Consider the following 23,660-nt stretch of genomic DNA (forward strand, 5'->3'; position numbering starts at 1 on the left):
GTGAGAAGAAGGCTAGAATCTGATTAATTGGCAAACGGAGCTGGCTGTCTTGGCATGAAGAATCACAGGGGCAGCAAAAATGGTGTTTTTCCTTTTGTTTGGTGCCAAGTGCACAGGTGGGATTTCTATGATCTATTGACACTGATTGAATTGATCTGTTCAAACATCTCAAACAAGACTGCAGCCATGTTTTTGGTGTAGGTTTTTAAACCTGGACACAGGTTGAAAAAACAAATAGTTTATAGCGTGACTTTGTATGAGACCTGTTTTGACACATCTGTAATAATATGCAGCAGAAAAATGTGCTGAGAAAGTTGAATTTAATGTATGTTATTCATCTTCACTATTATGATCCTGTTTTCACATGTTTGTCTTTGTCAATGCCAGTTGGAAACAGAGATCCAGCTGGTGTCAGAGGCCTATGAAAACCTCGCCAAATCCTCTTCTAAGAGGGAGGCCTTGGAGAAAACCATGAGGAACAAACTAGAGTTGGAGGTGCGCCGGCTGCATGACTTCAACAGGGACCTACGAGGTAAAGGCGTATATATACACACACACACACACACACACACACACACACACACACACACACACACACACACACACACACACACATATATATATGCTCACTGGATAGCTCAATCGGTAAAGTCGCAGGACTTGTATACTTGTTCGAATCCCCGTTAGGCATCCAGTGTGGGTCCTTGGGCAAGACCCTTTAAGCTACTGCCTACCCCATAATGATGAGAGACAATGAACCACATGAGATACCGGCTCAGACGTCGCCCGGTCTAACAAGGTCTGCGTCAGGTGTTGGGGAACCAGAGCACCTTGGCGAGAAATGGGCTACTGGAACAAGAAAGAAATGGCTAAGATGCAAGAACAGAGAACTGTTGGAATGCTACTACTCAAGTAACCCTAGTCAGAGGGGTTACATGAAAAGAATGTGCGGCGAATGGGAACGGAGAAACCCACATTCAAGACTGACGGCGAAGCAACTAGTAGCTCAGTGTTCCAACATCCACAAACGGCAACTGCTATCACAACTTGAGATTGACGAGGTACAACACAAATGCTACGGCAAGGGGGAGCCAGGACGCCAGGTCAGAGGGGAGGTTTCACCATCTCCCCAACCAGAAATTGGGTACGAAGCCCCAATGAGCACAGATACGCTGAGCGAGGCAGTGACTGACCTGAAAGATAAGATCATGGCTAGATTGAACAGGCAACCCTGAACCCCACTACAACGACTAAGTGAAGTACCATTAGAAAGTCTCATGGAAGATGTGAATGCAGCATTGAGAGTGATCCCTACCACAACAATCACAGAAACCAATGAGCTGATATACGCTGCAGCATCAGTGATCCTAGAGCTTGGCTATAAGAACAATCATGGGAGCCATGAGAAACAATACCCACCATGGAAACGAAGGTTGGAGGCAAAAATCAAGGCAGCTTGGAGGGAAGTGAGCCAAATGACAGAGGCCCAGAGAGGTGCAATGAAAAGACCGATGCCCAAGAGGTACAGCCAGATGACCATACAGAGGCAGCCAGTAAAAGTGTCTACCCCCACCGTGTTTGGGTTTCAAATCTGCCGCGTCAGTGCCCGGTTTGCACTGCGGGAGGAGTGTGTTACGTCCTTCTGGCCTGTAGGTGGCGATTGACTCCCACTTTTGGTCCTAAAACATCGTAGTTGCTTACGTCATATAGCCTCTTGTAGAACAACCAATGATCAGGTCTTGGGTGGCCTAGTGGTTAACATGCATGGCTACAAACATTTTTTTTGTCCGGGGTTCAAGTCTGAGTGGAAGCAGTTTTTTTATTTTAATTATTGGAAAAACAGCGTCTCATCATCATCATGTGATCACGAGATGACAACGTTGTATTACTTAGTGCATGGATCACCAAGACCATGAACAGCTGGTCGCGTTATAGTATGAAGTTATAAACGTAAGTAAATTATGGCAAATTATGGCAGTTTAAAACCGAAAATAAGAAGCTGAACGGTGCGCCCTCCCGCGTGCAGCGTTCGATTTATGGCAGACAAGCTACTGTAACCCTGATTTCTCGCTGTTGGTACGGGCAATTTTCTTTACGTGGAATGCTTCTTTAATGCACCACACGGCAAGACAGTACGGCACATGTACACTTTTTTCTTTACGCCGCTCTTATCCAACGTGCGTCACCTTTTTCCTGTCCCCCGTCAACAAGGACAGGTAGGAACTAATGTTGATGACAAATAAAATCACAGTAGCTGAAATGTCACGTTTCCCAAACATAAAATAAAAAAAAATAAAAAGGAATACTAACTAAGGTTACACTACTACAATTTAAAAAAGTGAATAAGGATGATCTAGACCAGGGGTCGGCCACCGGTAACACCCACGTTTTCAATGAAAAAAAGAAACACTGGGAGCCACGAAGGGCGGCAATTATATATTATTTGAGAACATTCAACATTTGTTTTTTAATCCAAAGAAGACATAAAAGTCGGGGCTCAGAGATCTAACCGATGATAAAACATTGTCAAGGCATCGACAAGGACAGCTAACTCGCTTTTCCCTGCTTCAAACAGCTGTTTTAACTGAGAGCAACCCGTGCGGATCACCGGTCAATCTGTAAACGTATTAATTTTTTTTTGTAAATAAAAATAATGTTTGCCCTGTTCAAACCTGCATGGGGAATAAAAAGGATTCTGATTCTGAAAGCGGCTGAGCAACTTCGTAGGAACACATTTCATATGGTAGAGGTGAAAGGGAGACTAACAACCCAACGCAGCCGAGGCTGTAGCAGCAGAGAAACGCAGATCTTTGTCCTGCGTGTTGATGCGCGTTTCCCCTTCCCCCAGTGTCACCGCTCTGGGACGTGGATGGCCACGCCCACTTTCATTCACCAGACGGACATGAAAGAGGGAATAACGAAATAAACAGCTGGTTAACTTCGTAGGAACACCTTGTAGTAGGAACTGGTATATTTAGAAAACCCAGTGGTACTAGTGTTAAGGTGTGTGAACTGGGGAGGAGACGGCAACAGCGACTGAAGAGCGACTGAATAGAGTTGATGTCTTCCCCGCTGACAGGCGCATTCATTTGATAATGCACGTACCTTGGCTGACAGTTCAGTTGAAAACCACATTGAATCTTTATTAAACCGTCCCTGAATAACATCTATGAACTGCAGTTTCTTCCTTGATTATCCATGATTATTATGAAAGAAGCGCAAATCTTCGCCAGTCCAAATTGTGCACTTAATACTGTGTTTACAATAAAGGTAATAAATAATAATAATAGTATTTTCATTTTAAAATGCACTGCATGTTTTAAACGAATGTCGAAGTGCTACAAATAAATTAGACCAGAAAGCTACGATAAATTCATACGTTTATTTTTGCAGAGTAAACGTATTTGAAGTATTTCTCACCTGCTGATCGAGTAGTAGCAACACATTAGCATGTCTATGCGCCTCTATGGGGGACGGGAGGGATGAGAAGTTTGCCTTTGCGACTGTGAGCAAAAATGAGACAAGCAAAAGCTTGGTCGAACTCAGATTCAAGTCATTTGAGTACGAAACACATCACATATCATTCGAGCGGCAGTCGGGAGCTCTCTGCTAAGACTGCTGCCCCGCGACCCGTCCACGGATGAGCTTCCATTAAAAATTAAAAGCAGAGGTTTTTAGTTTTACGTTTTTCTCTAAACGAAAAAAACAGCGTTAAATTCAAGTCCGTGTGTTTTTGTTAAAAAATATTTTTGTTCGGTTTATTGGTTTGTAATGCGGTGCTTTTATTCAGGATAGATAGACGGATGGGAAATCAAAGTTTTGAAACGTACACGGGCCGAATAAGTCACATCAGCCACTCATTCAGTTACAATGACACGCACAGTCAAAACAAATTCTCGCTACATCTAGTGCGCCACTCCCCCGGTTCTCTCGTAGCCTGCATTTGCACATCCATATATTTGTGTATTGGTCACTCTCTGTGTGGACACATGACTCCGAAACACGTTACGTGTTTGTGTAAGAGTTTGATGTCTCCACCAAATTATAAGCAGAGGTAACGAGAGAACGACTTTTTGTGTTTTCCATTTGTCTCTAAACAATAAAAACATATTAACTCCAATTCCGTGTCTTGTAAAAAAGAAATATTTTTGCCTGTTTTATGGGTTTGTAAGGCGGTGCTTTGATTAAAATCCGTTTGCCGCTCATCGAAAGAGAAACGAAAACGCCGGTGAAAGTGGCTGGATGGACGGATGGGAAATGAAAATGTTGAAACGTACACTGGTCGAATAAGTGATCTCAGCCACTCAGTTACAATGACACGCACAGTCAAAACAAGTCAAACTGCAGTTCTGCAGACAGAGTAAACACGTAGGAACAAACATGTTGCTGTAAAGCGTTGCTGTAGATCTGCTGATTTCTGGCGTCCTGTCAAAAATACGATCGACAACTGCTGTAAAACAAATTCCTATGATTATTACGGTTATTTACGTAAAATCTACGACTATTGGAAAACATTCATTAACAAGTTGTGGAAGTTTAAAACCTAAATAAGCGGCTGTAGTCGCAGATGGACTGCGCTCTATGTCTTTACTTGGCCATGCGCATTCAAATTATATTAATTAAACCGCGACGCATAATAATGGTATTATGTGAAGTCAATATGTTTTATCAGATGTTAGAGCGGTGGGTGTCTACACATTTTTAAGAGACGCCTTCTATTTAAAGACACGAAAAAGCTGAGGAGAATGAAAACAAGAATGTGTTGCTGCTGTGGCGCTGCCTGTTTTAAACCACACAGAACAATTATAACTTTGCAGTGAACAGAAAATAACTAAGCCATCAACAAGTTGTTGCCCTTCATACTTCCCATGTTTTAGCACACAACAGATACTTAATAGTGAAAACTTAATAGTAAAATAGGTCTGGTGTAATATATGTGTGTTACAGGTTGAAATGAACAGTCTGACCTCAGTTATGCTGTAGTGCTTTGGAGGCTTCTAATCAACGCTGCGCCACCTGGTGGTTAAAACGAGACTAGCTTCCTGATTTTTTTCAGCCGGCTGCAGGATTAAAAATCTTTAGTCAGCGACGCACTCGCTGCACCGTGGCGACGCATCGGTACTGCAGTAAAAACCCTAGTCACTTTGAACCGCTGCCACTGTACCTGAAGCACTCGAAACTGCCAAGCAAAGGCTACAAGCCTTGGCCAGCCGACTAAAGAGATACACCAGAGACAACGAAGCCAGAGGAATCAACCGGCTGTTCGCAACACAACCTACGAAAGTGTACTCTCAATGGCAGGGTAATAACAGCAGAGCAGACCCACCAAGGCTGGGAACTGAACAGTACTGGAAAGGTATATGGGAAAGGGAGGCATCACACAACAGCGATGCACAGTGGCTGGTGGATCTGAGGGAAGACCACAGCAACCTCCCTGAACAGAACCCAGTGACTATCACAGTGGCAGACATCCAACAAAGAGTCTCAGGTATGAAAAACAGGACAGCACCCGGCCCTGACATGATCCACGCCTACTGGCTAAAGAAGCTCACTGCAACCCATGAGAGACTGGCAGCACAAATGAACCAGCTGCTAAGGGATGGGACTCACCCTGAATGGCTAACCGAAAGGCTAACAATCCTGATAATGAAGGATCCCTCAAAGGGTACAGTCCCATCCAACTACCGGCCAATAACCTGTCTCTCCACAACATGGAAGCTCATGTCAGGCATCATCGCAGCTAAGATGAGTGGGCACATGGGTCAATACATGAGCGAGGCACAGAAGGGCATTGGTAAGGATACCAGAGGAGCCAAACACCAACTCCTGGTAGACAGAACAGTCGCCCAAGACTGCATAATGCGACACACCAACCTGTGCACAGTCTGGATCGACTACAAAAAAGCCTCAATGCCACACACATGGATCACTGAATGCTTGGAGCTGTACAACATCAACAGAACTCTAAGGGCCTTCATTGCAAACTCGATGAGGTTGTGGAGAACCACCCTTGAAGTCAATGGGAAGCCACTTGCCCAAGTATCCTTCAAATGTGGCATATACCAAGGAGATGCACTGTCCCCACTGCTGTTCTGCATAGGTCTGAACCCCCTCAGCCAAATAATAAACAAGACTGCCTATGGATACCGACTCCGGGACGGGGCCACCGTAAGTAACCTCCTCTACATGGATGAAATCAAGCTGTACGCCAAGAATGAGCGAGACATCGACTCACTGATCCACACCACCAGGATCTACAGCTCGGACTTTGGGATGTCATTCGGACTCGAGAAATGTGGGAGGATGGTGGCAAAGAGAGGGTTTGTCTGTCTGCCCTAGCAAACTCTACAGGTCAGATACTAAAGCTCCACCTTTTGGTTTTACCCTGGAATTGCGTCTTTGGTGCTAAAATGGGGGTGGCCTCATTAACATTTTTAACACCTTCCCCAAACAGACCAAGGAGGAGGGCTGCTGACAGTCGGCTGATGAGGGTGTGATAAGTGTGTGATCAGCGAACGAACCGCTTCATCTGTAAGATGCTGGCAGGGAAAGCCTACATGGAACGCCAGTGGTTGGCATAGTATACAGGAACATCTGCACGGAGTATCGACTGGAAACCCCAAGGTCAAAGTGGGAAACACCTTTCCAAGGTGGTAGAGAACGAGCAAGCCAAGATCCTGTGGGACTTCCAGATACAGACAGACAGAATGGTAATGGTGAACCAACCAGACATTGTGGCGGTGGACAAAGAACAGAGGAAAGCCGTAGTGGTGGATGTGGCAATACCAAGCGATGGCAACATCAGGAAAAAGGAACATGAGAAACTAGAGAAATACCAAGGGCTCAGAGAAGAACTGGAGAAGGCTTGGAAGGTGAAGGCCAAAGTGGTGCCTGTGGTGATCGGAGCACTGGGGGCAGTGGCCCCCAAACTGGAGTGGAGTGGCTACAACAGATCCCTGGAAATACATCCGACATCTCAGTCCAGAAAAGTGCAGTCCTAGGAACAGCAAGGATAGTGCGCAGAACCCTCAAGCTCCCTGGCCTCTGGTAGAGGACCCGAGCTTGGAAAGTGGATGAGACCACCTGCGGAGGGTGAAAATAAAGTGCAGTATATATATAGCAATATATATGTAATATAGTACTACATATTACTGTGTATTGATCTCAATAATTATATATATATATAATGTGTGTGTGTGTGTGTGTGTGTGTGTGTGTATATATATATATGTGTGTTTTATATGTGTATGTGTGTTTTAGAGCGCATGGATACAGCAAATAAGCAGCTTGCGGCCAAAGAGTGTGATGGCTCAGAGGATAATCGCAAAACCATATCCCAGCTACTTGCACAGAGTGAGTACTACATAAACACTGCATCCATGAAATGGACAAGCATGATACAAGCATAGGGAGGGCTTCATTTACCATCCGATTGTACTGTATGTGTTAAAAAAAAAAAAAAAAAATTAAACATTCTCATTCAGATCAAGATTTCTATATTGTATTATTCTTTGGTTACCCTACAGTTATAGCACACACACTGGCTAGCATTTTCACTGCAGTCTGTTGGTGGGGCCAATACGTTGTATTATTTCCATTATTTTTATTATTATTGTCATAATTATGTTGTACTATTTCAATTCCTGCAGCAAGCTACTGTAAGAGAAAGTCAGGATGCAGGTCTTGATTCAACCACTAGGTGTCGCAGAATTGTTTCCATGTGTTCAATTTACTGCAGCTACAGCAGAGGCCTGTTACTGAGTTTTATAGCTGTTACAGCTTTTTAATATTTTTAATAGTTTCTGATTTATAGCAGTTTAAGCATAGGGTGGTTTTTAAGAAATTTTAAGGCTTCCTATTTTGTGTATTGTGTTACTCAGAGCGGGTAACATCACAGCTACAGTAATACAGCCTGTTTTTTAAAGCAAGAGACTTTCTATTTAACTCTTCACTACAGCCACGGTTTTCACTTGTTGTTGACAACTCGTCGTTGTCATACTTGCCATCTGTCTAATGATGTGTCTGGTTAAGCGATCAGACCTATATTTAAGTCTGCATCTGAGTCAAAGGGTAGAGAGTTCCTCATTTTCTCCTGTACAGTCAATTGGAGATTTGCACAAAATGTCTGGGGAAAAAAAGATTGTGACCATAGTCATTGCGCCACAGCCCCGTGTTCACCCATTCGACCATTTAAAAAATGGTCTTCGCCGATTTCTATCCAGGCATTGACGCTCTGTCCTGGGCCTGAGTCTGCTCGGCCAGTGGTCGAAAGTGCAGCAGTTTGCGATTGCGATCTTTGGTTCTTACACATAAGTTTCACTGCAAAGCATTCACTTTTCAGTTGTTGTAAACTTTAGTGAGTTTAGTGAGTTATTCGCATAAGCCATTTTTGGTTTTCTGTACGTTTTTTGGCACTTAACTAGTCTTACATAATTTGAGCTATAGAAACCATTCAACTATCAAAACATTCAGCTATTAAAAGGAGTGTGCTATTACTTTTCTCGTTTATATCTTTCATATTTTCTGCTATTCAACTATCAATCTTTAATAGTATTTAATATCTATATCTTTAATAGTTTCAGATTTATAGCATTTTAAGTATCAGGTGTTTTTTAGGTAATTTTCAGCTTTTCCATTAGTGTGTATTGCGTGAGCTACAGTGCGTGATGTCACAGCTGTGAGTGCAGTTTTTTTAGGCCAAGAATTATCTCTTTAACTCGTCATAGCAGCCACAATTTTCACTCTATCAACATATTTTTTTCACTCAGTCGTAGTCATACTTGTCTTTGTCAGGCTTCGGCAGGTGTCGGACCCACATGCGCAGTGCAGACGAGAGGTATGGTTAACAGACAGCGTTCATTGTTCAAGCGTAGTCAGGCTATCCAGGTCATACACGTTAATTCTCCGGTTAAAGGCACAAAAGGAGCAGGCAACGTACGATTCCAGGGACAGGCAAGGTTTCGGCAATGAGTAAGCTCGGCAGAGTTACAGACAGGGAGTAGACAAAAGCGTGGTCAAACAATCAGAACGTTACCAATAGATCCAGGCGTAGGTACAGTCAGGAACAGGCAGGAATCGGCGGTCAAAGACAAACGTGATCGTTGAACAGGGTAAACTATACTGATACGCTGGAATGTGGTACTGAGACTCGACAATCTAGCAACTGAATGCTGGAGGAGGTGGATCTTAAATACCGGGTTTGATTGCTAACACCTGGCAGGTGTGCTTAATGAACCGGTGATAACAAAACGTGTGCTCTGGGTGAAAACAGGAAGTCCACAAAAGTAAGACAGGAACTGGAACCAAAACATGACAACCTAAGTCCTTTTAAAATAAAACTGAAAACGAAACCAAAACCTGACAGTCTTCTTTTTAATGATTAGACAGGCTAAGTCATCAGACCTACAAACCTAAGCACAGTTCCTGAATTTCCCCCATAGACTCTAATGGTAATTTCAACACCTAATTTTCAGTAAACGTTTGGGAGAAACGCAGAAGGAGACACATTTTAAATCGCGACAGTTGCTCATCCCCCCATTTTCCCGCCTTTTGTCTCCATATCAACATCAACTGAAACAGTTTGAATGACAGGTAAATCTGGTGAAACACAGAGTGGGGGTCCTTCATGTTGCCTTCATTACATTAGTTTTTTTTATCATCTTAGTCAGATTTTTTGTGTTTTAAAGTCAACTTTTTGATGTTGGTCAATTTTCCAATGTTGGTTAACTTTTTAATGTCCATCCCTCCATCTTCTATTCCACTTAATCCCGTACATGGGGTCACGGGGGAGCTGGAGCCTATCCCAGCTGACTATGGACGAGAGGCGGGGTACACCCTGTACAGGTCGCCAGTCCATCACAGGGCCACACAAATACAAACAACCATTCACGACCTACGACAATCAACCTAACACATAACGAAGCCAAAGATCCCGAAGAGAACCCATGCGAACACGGGGAGAACATGCAAACTCCACTCCTCTCGTTCCGCCTCCAGGAATTGAGCTATAGCTGTGAGTGCTACCCACTGCACCACCGTGCCGCCCAACTTTTTAATGTTGGTCGACTTTATCTTGGTCATATTTTAAATTTTTGTCATCATTTTGTCAGCAGCTTATCATTGTTTGGCATCTTTTCAGCAACAGAACAGCTCTCACATGTAATTTAAATTATAAATTAAATTGTAAATTACCTTTTCTAGTTTGTGACTATTATCAATAGTTACCTGTATTTGCAGTGATTGTTAGTTCAGCTAGATCACCTAGCTGTTTGTGTTTCTTTTATGTTACCCTGCAAGTGCAGCGGCTCGTAGTTCGTATCACCTCCAGCATTTATTTGTAAAATGATATCACTTATACATCTTATTTGTGGGTAGTGGCACTGTGTTTTCCGTCACTAGTTCTGGTCAGCTCTTAGTAGGAGTAGCCAGTGACATGTTATTATTTTGGTTTGATTATAATCACATTTTGGGAAACTGGAACACATACTAAGTAAGGTGCACAAACTAGAACCTCAAGGCACAGCACTCACACAGACAAATGAACAAACACCATTACACATAACATGACCCAACTAAACACACTGAACATGTCAGGGATTGCAATGCATGCCCGAAAGGTAGAACATGTTGGACCCCAAGATTATATACATACAAACCGATCCTACTCAGCCTAACAGCAATTTATTGTAATAATAATAATAATAATAATAATAATAATAATAATAATAATAATAATAATAATAATAATAACAATAATAATAATAATAATAATAAGTAAGCTTTTCTAGAGAAACTAGAGAAGGGTTAATGGCTACTATTGACGAGAGTAATAATTAAATTAATATGAGCCAGGAATAGCCTACTTTAGGGAAGACACTGCAGGAATTGCAACATGGAGGAGATGACCTGCAGAGTTTGCTAGCCAAGGCCTGGAGATTGTGGCGATCGTGCCCAGGACTGTCCTTGTAGTGCATCAGCTGATGGCACAAGATTCACAGCTCGGTCTGTAGAAATTAAGGTAAAGGAACAGGCAACAAAAAACTACCTTGAGCTGTGAGATCAGCAATCTCGATCTGGCGATGTGTCCATTAATAGTTCAGGCCTAAAAGAAATATCCGGTACAGCAGCGTGTAGGGAAACACCCAGCTGCGTAAGTCAAAACAAAAAAAAGCAAGGAAACGAAAAAAATCCAACCAGCAACAGGAGATAAACACCAGAGTTCATCCATAATTTAAACAAAAAACAAGAGTAGGATAAGTTCTCCGAACAGGAAAAGCAGAATGCGTACAAGATACAGGAGTCAGGAGCTCATGGGTAGACAGATAAACAGGCAGGTGTACAGTCAGATCCCTAAATATTGGGACATCAACACATTATGCCATTTTTGGCTCTGTACCCATAATGGATTAGAAATGAAACTAACAAGATGGGCTTTAACTGCAGACTGTTAGCCTTAATTTGAGGGTACTTGCATTTAAATCAGGTGAACCGCATAGGAATTACAAGAGTTTGCATACAGTATGTGCCTCCCACTGTTAAGGGACCAAAGGTAATGGGACAGAATAAAAATCATAAATCAAACTTTCACTTTTTAATCATTTGTTGCAAATCATTTGCAGTCAATTACAACCTGAAGTCTGGAATGCATAGACATCACCAGATGCTGGGTTTCATCCTGTTTCATTCAGTTCTTGCTTGTTCTTGGGTCATTCCCTCTTCAGTTTTGTCTTTAACAAGTGAAACACATGCTCGATCCGATTCAGGTCAAGTGATTGATTTGGCCATTGCATAACATTCCACTTCTTTCCTTAAAGAACTCTTTGCAGTATTCTTTGATTCAAAGTCCATCTGCACTGTGAAGCGCTGTCCAATGAGAGCTAAAGTATTTGGCTAAATATGAGCAGATAATATTGCCTGAAACACTTCAGAATTCATTCTGTTGATTTCGTCAGTTGTCACATCATCAATAAATACAAGAAAACCAGTTCCATTGACAACCATACATGCCCACGCCATACATCTTGTGATGAACCTCTGGTGAAGTCTTGGCTTGATTGTTGACTTTGACACAAATTTGACACAAACCTGCCTCCTGGAGAATGTTCTTGATGTGGCCAAATGTTGTGAAGGGTGTTTTTGAAAGAGTTCTTTGGTCACCGGTGCGTTCCTTCTTTGTAAGAATGTTCCAAACTGTTTTTTTTGGCCATGCCTAATGTTTTTGCTATCTCTTTAAATGGTTTCTTTTGTTTTTTCAGCCTATTGATGGCTTGCTTTACTGATAGTGACAGCTCTTTGGATCTCATTTTGAGAGTTGACAGCAACAGATTCCAAATGCATATAGCAAACTTAAAGGTCCATGCACATGCAAAATTCACAGGAACGACCTCCGCCTGGAGGCCGACACAGACAGGAACGACCACCGCCTGGAGGCCAACGGCAACTGCGGCTGGAACGACCTCCGCTTGGAGGCCGACAGGAACTGCGGCTGGAACGACCTCCGCCTGGAGGCTGACACGAACTACGGCTGGAACGACCTCCGCCTGGAGGCCAACAGGAACCGATGCAGGCGTGGCCGGTGCCGGGCCACCAGGGACCGATGCAGGCGTGGCCGGTGCCAGGCCACCAGTTCCTGCCAGGAACTGTGGCAGGAACGACCCCCGCCTGGAGGCCGACGGGAGCTGGAACGGCGTCCTCACTGGAGCCGACAGGAACTGGAACGGCGTCCTCACTGGAGCAGACAGGAACTGAAACGGCGTCCTTACTGGAGCCGACAGAAACTGGAACGGCGTCCTCACTGGAGCCGACAGGAACTGGAACGGCCTCTGCCTGGAGGCCGACAGGAGCTAGAACGTCCTCCGCCTGGAGGCCGACACAGACAGGAACGACCTCCGCCTGGAGGCCGACATGGACAGGAACGACCACCGCCTGGAGACACAGGAACTCCGGCTGGAACGACCTCTGCCTGGAGACCGACAGGAACTGCGACTGGAACGACCACCGCCTGAAGGCCGACGGGAACTGCGGCTGGAACGACCTCCGCCTGGAGGCCGACGGGAACTGTGGCTGGAAGGACCTCCGCCTGGAGGCCGACAGGAACTGCGGCTGGAACGACCTCCGCCTGGAGGCCGACGGGAACTGCGGCTGGAACGACCTCCGCCTGGAGGCCGACAGGAACTGCGGCTGGAATGACCTCCGCCTGGAGGCCGACACGGACAGGGACGACCTCCGCCTGGAGGCTGACACGGATAGGGACGGTCTCTGCCTGGAGGCCGACAGGAGCTGGAACGGCCCCGTCTGGGCAGACAAGGACCAGACTGAACACAACCGCTTCCCTCGGACAGGGACAGGGATGGTCACTGCTACCAGGTCGGGAGGGTTGCGTAGGATCTCCTCTCTGGAGCCGGAAGGGCTGCTTGCGGCCTCCTCCCTGGAGCCAGCAGGGCTGCTTGCGGCCTCCTCTCTGGAGCCGGCAGGACTGCTTACGGACTTCTCTCTGGAGCCGGCAGGGCTGCTTATGGCCTTTGAGCTTGACAGGATGGGCGCCGAACCCGGCTGGGCTAGAGCTGGGCTTGACCTGCGTGTTGTGCCAGCTGGCTGGGACAAGACTGGAGCGTGAGCGTGGCATGATTCACTGGAGCGCGACGTGACTGGGCTAGAGCCTGAGCGTGACGTGACTGAGCTGGAGCCTGAACGCGAAGTGACTGGGCTGGAGCGGGACACGACTGGGCTGGAGCCTGAATGCGACATGACTGGGCTAGAGGCTGAGCGCGACATGACTGGGCTGGAGCCTGAGTGCGACACGACTGGGCTGGAGCGGGACACGACTGGGCTGGAGCCTGAGCGCGACATGACTGGGCTGGAGCCTGAGCGCGACATGACTGGGCTGGAGCGGAACACGACTGGGGACCGCACGAGTGCAGGAATTCCTCCCAGGGGAGCAAAACTGGAGCTGGGCAGGCTGGTGCAGCAGCGACGGTCAGACGGGGCTGGGAAAAGGAAACTGAAACCGGGAAACGCGGGCTGATCTGGTGTAGATGGAGGAACAGATGCACCCGGGAACATCGGTGGTGCAACCGGGGCTGGCGTAATCCGAGAGGACGGCGTGGGGGCAGGTGTGGTGCGGAGTGCGTGCTCTAACTCCCCGAGTCGTGCACACATCCGCTCGTAGAGGCGGCGGACACTGGGGCGTTCTAGCACGCTGTCCTCGTCCTCCAAGGTGCACACCGCCACCTCCACAGCGCTCCCCAGGGCTTCCGGGTTGGGCGCCCTTCGGTAATCCTCCGCAAGGATCCCAAGATAATTGCGGAAATTGCTGGGTAAGTCGGCGCACGTAAAATTCATGACTCACGGCAGAAATCCTCCTCCAAGCGCGAAAAGCAAAAAAAAAACCCGAACTGGGAATCTACCTTGTAGCCGGCTGGGTCCTATTCTGGCCAGATTGTTCGGTCAGAACATCGTAGGTGACGGACCCACGATGGAGAAGGCAGACAAGGATTAGGCAGAATAGATCAAAAACAGGTTCCGGTACACAAGGCTAGACAGGAATACAGGACGCTGGAAAGTGGAAAGTGGTGGAATGCACGCAAACAATCTGGCAACGACTGGTGTGTGAGGTGGGAGCTAAGTACCGAGGCTGATTGCTGATTATTGTCAGGTGTGTCTAATGAGAACCGGTGGTGACAGGAAAAACAGCTGTGACGTGAACAAAACAGGAAGTCCTTCAAAATAACACAGGAAGCTGGAGCAAAACATGAGGTGAAGCAAAGTCCTTTAAAAAAAAAACCCGGGACAAGACAAGAACCCTGACAAGCAGCAAAAGTCTAACCACCACCAGATGACAGGTTTTGCCGCAGCTTGGCTGTCAAAGGGCAATTGTTAATCTTTTTTGCTAACCTTTTTTTTTTAGATTTTTAGAAGTTATTGTACAGTATTTGTTCAGATGTGTATTGTTATACTGTAATAATATATATATATACACTATAAACATACAACATAACACATAACACTAAGTGTTTGTGTGAGTTTTTTGCTGCACCACCCTTTGGACAGTTTTTCATCATGTGGCCTGGTTGCCCACATCCCCAGCATTTTCCTTGCGCTGCTCTCGATTGCCCCTGTGGGCCTGCAAGCGGTTGTGGAGGTGTGTACGGCTTGGGTGTTTGGTATTGTTGTTCTGGTACTGCATCAGTTGGGGAGCAGCCACTGGTGATGATAGGATGGATGCTGTCCAGGTGGAAACATTTGTGGTACTGGCTGTGCTGCTGGTGCAGCAGGAATAACTATCGGCCATTCCATTCACTTTCAGTCTCGTTCTTCCAGTTTCATATAGAAACTGCGTGGGACTGTCTCCATCTTCTAGAGTCTCTTTCTCCAGCTTAGAGGGATCCATTTTTGCAGAAAATTAAGCTCTGACAGCTATCCATATGGTCGGTAAGGTCTAAATGGTGTTGCGTCATAGTCATTGTTTAAGAAAACCTTTCCTTTTTTTCCTTCTTGGATTATTTGTTAGCTCCGATATCAGGGCTGGGAGTCAGTTTACCAGTCCTGTCATGTTGATAAAGTTCTATGGGACATATCTGTTTGGCTGGTGAGGTCCCTTTCTGAGTAGTGGTGCCATATAGTTGTCAGACTCTTAATGGTCAGATCCAGACTCTGATTCATCTGTGTCTCGTAATAGTTTGAAAGTGTTCTGGATCATCATCATCATCTCTGTTCCTCCTCACATGTAGTATGAAACTTGCCATCTATCTCAACTCTGATAAGTCTTTTTGGTTTTCTTCTTTGTTTATTATCTCTTACTTCTCTTCTTCTTCGAGACACTAAATGTTGCAGTATCTTGTGGGCTCATAGAGTGAGTTTCTTTATTTTTGTCAACATGTTTTATTGTCCCATTTCATGTCGGCTTTTGATCCGCACCATTTATTTTGGACACTTCCTTATTTCCTGCTGAAGTTTTGCTGTTTTTCTCTCAGCCTTTTGGCTTTCTCTGCAGGCAGACCTGGAGGCCTATAGCAGGTCTCAGTCTCTTCTCTCAACTTTTTCTGTGTCTCCCTTCCCACATGTGGGAGGAAAGGAGCACCTATTTTTTTTCAAACTGTTGGTATTTTTCACAGCAATTAAATGTACGTCCTTCTATTCTTTTGCTGTATCTTTCCTGTGCATGAGGCAGCTGCAGCTCACATCTACAGTATAAGTTGGCTGGTATTCAAGGTTAAGCTCACCTCTCTGTTGTTGGATCTTATTTCTAACCCTACTGTGCAGTTCAGCTACTGGCTGTTGGTCTCCACTCAAGTCACCTTCTTTACCCTTCTGAGACAGGTCTGGATATTTCGTCATGATGTATGACTGTTCTTTGTCTTTGTTTCTCGTCAGCAGTGTGTGGGCAGTGTGTTGTGTTATGTTTTCCGTGTCATCTTCATCTGTCTTATGTAGTTTTAGGGTAACAGTTCCAATTGGCCTCCTATCTTCCTCTCAGTCATAACGGGAAGCTGTCTACTTTTTTCCATATTGACATAACGTTGAGGCTGTAACTTCACTTTGGATGATGATAGTTTTATTTTGATAGTGCTCTGAGCTGTCCTCTCCTTATGAGCTGTTTTGCGTAAAGCCTTTTCCATCGTGTCACAGTATACTGGATAAAGGTGCCTTGGACTGGCCACTTTGCATTCCCCAATGTCATTCTGTTCCATCCAGTTCATGCACTGCTGAATTTCAATTTTTGTGGGATGTTTCAGTATCACTAGTTCCACTGGGGTTAAGGTTTCTCTTTGTTTACTACCGACAGCTCCCACTGTCCTTCTCAGAGCAACAGCTTAACACCTCAGACCCGTGACAGTAATCAAATGTTTTAGACTTTCTCCAATTTGCTTATTTGAGCAGACTTGTGGTGTCCTCCTGATCATCAGCTTTCTTAAATTTCAAATGGCAAATCAGAGAGTTAGCAGTTCTTCAGTTCATGACCTTTGCACCTCAATATTATCAAATATTATTATTATTTTATTATTATTATTATTATTATCATTATTTAGTAGTAGTAGAAGTAGTGGTAATAGTAGTACAGTCATAGCACTTCAAAGCGACCACCTTTTTTACCGCAGTACATGCGCGTCGCCAGCGCGCCACGGGTGCGTCCCCGACTAGGGATTTTTCATCCTGCAGCCACCTGAAAAAAATCAGGGTGCTAGTCTCGTGTTAACCACCAGGTGGCGCAAAGATGTGAGGTCCGACTGTTCATTTCTATCTGTGTCTGCACATTAAGCACAAAAAACAATGTCATGGTATTGTATCATTAAATGTAGAGTAGTTCATTTTTAAATATTATAGATTATTATGCGTCTTTGCTCGCTAGTGCGCTAGTGTTTGTTGTCAATTGCCGAAGCTGCTGATGTTTTTACAGTTTCCAGGCCAGCCGAGAGACACAGTCCCTCCTCCAGCCAATCCAATAGAATAATATAAGTATGATAACATAAAATAGGAATCTATATTTATTCATCAATCTGTGTTATACATGTATTTTATATGTATATCTGTACTCGTCTTCTGGTTTGTTGATCATGAGGAAAAAATACAAACCAAACTAGGTTTTCGTTTCAGCTCGTAATATTAATTAACGGAATTCAAGTGTTGTTGTTTTTTCGACACAACGCACGGAGTTGGATTTAAAGCTGATTTTTTGTTTTGAGAAAAAAGCAGAGAATGAAAAACTCATTCTATAATGACCTATAGTTTGCTCTGATTCCGAATGAAACGTAAGAGCCCGAATGACAGATGATATGTCCAGGTAGAGCTTAACCGGAAATGTATGCTTGTCAAATGCAGGCAACAAGAGAATCGGGGAAGTGGCGTCACCGTCTGAAGCAGACGTGATGTGACGATCCAACGATGGTGCTGAGGAGCCACTTATTCATAGGCAGATGACTTGGATCAAGTTGTCAATACGCGCTAGTGTTTGTTGTCAGTTGCTGACAACAAACCCCAGACAGCAGCGATGCTGTCTTTATACAGTATGTCCTCGTGTTTAAGTGTTGGGTCCGTGTACGTTTTAACGGTTTGATTTCCCCCTCCAGAATAAAAGCTGGGAAAACGAGAAAACACGTCGTTTTAGAACGTTTTAAACCCGGAGGACCTGTTAATGTGTCTGGACACGCTCCCAGTAAGTCCAGTAACTTCGTATTGTAACGAGAACGCCCCACCATCTCGTTTAAAAAGGACAAACAGCATTTATTCAAAGCAGCGTGTTAAAAACAAATAAACGAGCTGAAAACGGTGTTTTCAAAACCAGACACATTAATGGATTTAAAGCCGTTTCCCGTTTTCTCATTTCGGGGAAAAACGAATCGACTGTGGCATTGGAGCATTTTGCCAGAATGAGCTTCGCAGAGAAAGGACAATTGGTTTCCAAACCGAGACCTAAGCGTCCCCTCAAACTCCACGTTTGGGGAATGATTTCTAGGTGGGGACCAGGACCGATGATTATTTTCGAGGGGATTATGGATAGACAGTTTTTTGAGGAGTCCATAATCAAACGCACAGTGGGGCCATATATAAGAAAGTATTTTGAAACACGGCATCGATTTTTCCAGGACAATGACCCCAAACATGTCGCTGCAGGAGCCTGACTGGAGGAGGAATGAATCAGCTGGGTGCACACACCGGCAGAGTCCCCTGATCTGATCCCCTACTAATTAAACAACATCTGGCTTCTAAAACCAATGGTCTTTTTCTTATACTCCTGACATTAAAAACCTTTCACTTCACTGCTTTTAAACGCAGTTCCTATGGACGTTCACATAAAATCTGTAAGAGGATTTTATTTAATATAAATAAATACATTGCATTAAATCTTTCTCTATGGTGCGTCAGAACGTCAGGACTCAGCAGATCAACAACGCATTAATGCAGCAGCTTGTTTGTTTTACATGTGCTTATTATGCACGATAAATATTAACGTTTTTCACTGAATGAAAACGAAAATAACTCCTGCTCTGCAGCATAAACCACTTTGACCACTTTTAAGGTGGTCAAGTTAAACAGTTGGAAGCTGCATTTTACTTTACCGTAATGACATTTACCACAATATCTGCCGAAAAACAATGTTTTATTACACAGGCAACACAGTGGATTTGGAACTCGCTTCGCGCGAGTTACAGCGTCTGATGCTGATTCAGTTCCAAAAGCAAACTTCAAACCCCATCCCCTACTAAGTATTGGCACAGAGACATTAACATATTGTCTCCACTCGGTCAAAAGGTGTAAAATACTTCTTTGAGACAAAGAAAAACTCCATGGGAGATGGGGCAGCGTGATCAGCTGCACCAACGTAGCTGTGAGACGCCAAAACCTTTGATGAGTAATAAGGACTGTTTTACACTTATTTAGCCGAAGACAAAACTCAAAAGAGAGACACCCATCAAGTTTTCACAAATGTGCAATAAAAGAATATAAACAAAAAACGCTTGAAAGCGAAAAACGCATCAACACGCAGGACAAAGATCTGCGTTTCTCTGCCTGCTACAGCAGGGCAAACATTATTTTTCACATGTGATTTGCCCGCTTTGATGTAGACAAAACTCTTCAAAGCGTTTTACATTACATCCCGTTTATTTTGTTATTCCCACTTTCATATCTTCATATCTGATAAATAAAAGTCTTCCACGTCCCGTAGCAAAGGTAAGCGCTGACTGTGGGGGCTGGGCGCATCAACACAGGACAAAGACCTGTGTTCCTCTGCTTCAGCCTCCTCCTTCAGCCTGTTGTAATTGCAAATGCTGCACTGAGCTCTGTTTTACTTTGATGAGTTTTGTGTCTACATGAAAACGGGCAGAACAACATGCGTGTGTCACGCTGAAAGCGGCTGGTGAACCTCTTGGTAACATAGCTGTAGCTCTGCTAAATAATACAGGCAGCCAGCCCTATTAATCATCTGTTATATTCTTGTATGTCAAAATATAAAAATGTTCAGTAATTACAACTTCTGCTTCCACCGGGATTCGAACCCGGGGTAAAAAATTGACACATCAAGGCTGTTAAACAATAAACAAACCATTACACCACAGAGGCGTTGAGCTGGAGTGCTACATGGGCCTATATAACATAAGAATAGGGCAGTGTCATAAAGGCCAATGTGGGGGCTGATCGCCACCTATAGGCCGAATAGACGTAACACAGCTCCAACGCGCTAAAAACCTGGTGATACCGCGCTGAAAATGCAAACAGATTGCCGTAAAGGCTGACACTTTTAAGTGCTACGACTGTATAATATAATTATTTTATTTTATTTTCTATTTTAGTTATTATCTAAACTTTGCATTCACACATAATTTGTCTCTATTCTATATTATACCTTCTGAACATGTTTCAAATGCTTTTAATCACTTTACGTACTTTAATTTCGTGTTTTGTAAACAGGCAAAACACAGCCCTAACCAAAAGGCAATCACAACATTAAACAAACACTTTTCAAACTTATCCATCACTTTTCTCCATACCATCCATTCATTTTTACTTTCTTTTTTGACAAATTAACTTAGCTTATTCAGCATAGCACTTAGTCTCACACACTCCCACTCATAAACACCTGTTAATCCTAGAGCGCACTGCTCCTGGTTCTCTTAAATTTTTTTGGTTTAAATGTCTTAATGTTTTTTAAATTTCTAGGTTGTTTCGGAAAGGCCCGCATTATCTGTTGGCCTTGAGTAGACATGTCGACTCATAATTTTGAAAATAAATCTTAGCTCACCTTAATGCTGGTTTGGTCCCCCTTGAGCTTCGTCGTCTCTCGCCCAATCTGCTGCCTCAGACGTGGACCGATCCTTACGGCTCGGCTTGCCAAAATGTCACATCCAACAATAAAGTCGTTAAATTTAGTATTCCAATCCGACTGATCTATTTATAAATCCAATTGGTGTAAATTATTCTTTGTTAAAATTATAAATCCAAAAGGTAGCAAATCAAACTAAATAGTAAGTTTCCAGAAAATGTTTAAGCTCCCAATAGGTGAAAAGATAAATTAATTCACAGTAGTAAGATAAGGTTCCACAAAATTAGTAGTCCACAGAACAGACTAATAATATTTTTTTACCACATCACCTTATTGTTCATGGGATGGGATTCAGCTCCCAGCTTAAATCATCTTGAACTTTTAGGGTGTTTTTCATTGTTATTTTATTATATCCTTACCCAGTTATATGTTAAAAAAAGTGAGGACACTTTTACTCTGCCTTTTTCACTCAGGGCGGAGAAGCTCCCTTCTAGGCTTCCACTTTCCCAAGATTAAGTTACTCTAGGTCAGGTGTTTGCAGCAGCTGACCTAGAGTAAGCTGCACTCCTCCCCTCCTGCTCTATCTAGGTCAGTAAAACACACTGGTTATAATCATTTTGATGGCGCTACTACACTTCCTTTGCATAACAAGGTCTCCTCCTTACACACATGACAAAGTGACTGCTATTATCTACACGTTGTCATGAATGCACAGCTCACACAGATCTCCGTTTGTGGAGATTTATTGAAGCTTGTTGGTCAAACAGGCAGAGGTCGGCACACAGGTTTACATGGATGATAGCAGCGGCACAAACAGGGATCAGGCAATCGGTGGTCAATCTCAGGCATGAGTCAGAAATACCAGGCAGAGTCCAAAACCAGAGTCAAGGGAGCAGGCAAGGCAAGGCAAAGTCAGCAACAAAAGTAGAACTGGTACACAGAAAGGACTTACAGGATAAGACGCTGGAGAGTTAACACAAGTAAGTGGGCAAACAATCTGGCAAAGGACTGGAGGTGAGTACTGGTCTACATACGGAATGCAATGACTAATTGAATGCAGGTGGTGAATCATGTGACTGGGAGAATAAAGCAGGAACTAAACAGGACTGTAAAACAGGAAGTAACTACAAAATAAAACAGGATACGACTAAGAAAACCGTTCATGAGTTCCGAGTTGTGACACACATACCACTTTGAGTGAAGTTATAGTAGGTGCTATATTATTCCACAACATTATCTCCTTAAATCCAAGCAGTAATGATTTTATGAACTTTTAGGAATTATTCCACAACAGGTACACAGGCCATATATACATAAAAACTCCCTTCTCACCCTCCGTGGGTGGTCTCATCCGTTTTCCAAGCTCGGGTCCGCTACCAGAGGTCTCTTTGCGCAGTCTACACCTTGGGTCTTGTCTGGTGTGGTAGATCTGGGCCTCTATGGCTCTGGTGCTCAGGGCCTGCTCCTGTGCAGCCAGGATAAGTGCCTCTGTGCTGTCCTTCAGCCCAGCCCTTTTAAGCCATTGGTAGGATTTGTTGAGATCAGCCACTTCAGTTATGTTTCGGTGGTACATCCCATGCAGGAGCTTGTCCTCCCTCAATGGTCCCTCTTTAGGCATCTCATCCTTTGTTCTCCACTCCCTGATGGCAACATCAGGAGAAAGAAGCATGAGAAGCTAGAAAAATACCAAGGGCTCAGAGAACACTGGAGAAGGTTTGGAAGGTGAAGGCCACAGTGATGCCTGTAGTGATCGGAGCACTGGGGGCAGTGACCCCCAAACTGGAGGAGTGGCTACAACAGATCCCTGGAAATACATCTGACATCTCAGTCCAGAAAAGTGCAGTCCTGGGAACAGCAAGGATACTGAGCAGAACCCTCAAGCTTCCTGGCCTCTGGAAAAGGACCCAAGCTTGGAAAGCGGATGAGACCACCCGCGTAGGGTTAGAAGGGAGTTTATTTATTTATTTATTATTTTTTATTATTTTTCATTTTATTAAAGACATAAAGACGTGTGCCAGCATAGATAGATTTGGTTAGGTCTGTTATAACATCTGGTAACAATTAAATGAATAAAGATACAAAATATGCCCCAAATTCTACATTCAATAATATTTTATTATTACTATTAATGACACACATTAATGACCACCTACAGGTCATTAATGTGTAACACACCCATTGTAATGTAAAGACAAGGCAGAAGTGGCAAAAAAACACAGTAGAGCCTGAGAATAGTAAGTTCTACCACTGAATGGTGTAATAGTAACCTAAGCAATAAACAGAAGCAAAGAGTTTATGTCATTCTATGCTTGCATTTGTGTATTCAGACAAAGATACGCAGCGTGAAAAGGAGAAGCTAGAGATAGAGCTGAATGCACTGCGCTCCACCACTGAAGACCAGAGAAGACACATTGAGATCAGAGACCAAGCGCTGAACAACGCCCAGGCTAAAGTCGTCAAACTGGAGGAAGAGGTAATGCTCCTTTATCCTTACTTCACCTTGGAGCCTAATACTAGCTACAAAAAGCTCTGACTTCAATCACTATGTGTGACAACCTTGGACCTCATAGCATATTATGAAATAGCTTCTAGTTCCTAGGTCCCTAACACATAACAGCCACCATCTCACATCAGGCCTGTAATATCAGGTTCAAGAATGATAACATTTATGGTTTGTACAACATACAGAAAGCAGTGATCAGTATGTTTATGCAAGAACCATGTAGTGAGTGGAGTATGTATTAGCTGTTATGCCTATCAATATACTGTAGATGCCACATCTTTGTGGCAAAGGTGTTCTTCCTCAAACATATGTGCACATCAGGGCTAGTTCATAGTGTGGCAACACTATAGGACACAATAATAATAATATGTGCTGGTCAAGTCCCACTACTTTATGTCT

The 23,660-nt window shown here is 44.0% G+C and overlaps 1 protein-coding gene across 9 annotated transcripts in view; it reads left to right on the plus strand.

The window, feature by feature from the left end:
• The window catches only part of amot (angiomotin), a 162,924-nt gene that overhangs the window by 39,046 nt on the left and 100,218 nt on the right, over nt 1-23,660 (plus strand). For 8 of the 9 annotated variants that reach the window (XM_029172838.3, XM_029172837.3, XM_041073644.2 and 5 more), the window contains 3 exons: nt 388-532; nt 7,261-7,353; nt 23,086-23,231. In XM_029172838.3, the coding sequence (XP_029028671.1) occupies nt 388-532; nt 7,261-7,353; nt 23,086-23,231 (384 nt within the window). The remainder of the gene's footprint in view (nt 1-387; nt 533-7,260; nt 7,354-23,085; nt 23,232-23,660) is intronic. The other variant, XM_041073646.2, reaches the window with a different exon arrangement.

Source organism: Betta splendens, chromosome 14 (assembly GCF_900634795.4).
Source record: "Betta splendens chromosome 14, fBetSpl5.4, whole genome shotgun sequence".
In the NCBI taxonomy this organism is placed as follows: Eukaryota; Metazoa; Chordata; class Actinopteri; order Anabantiformes; family Osphronemidae; genus Betta; species Betta splendens.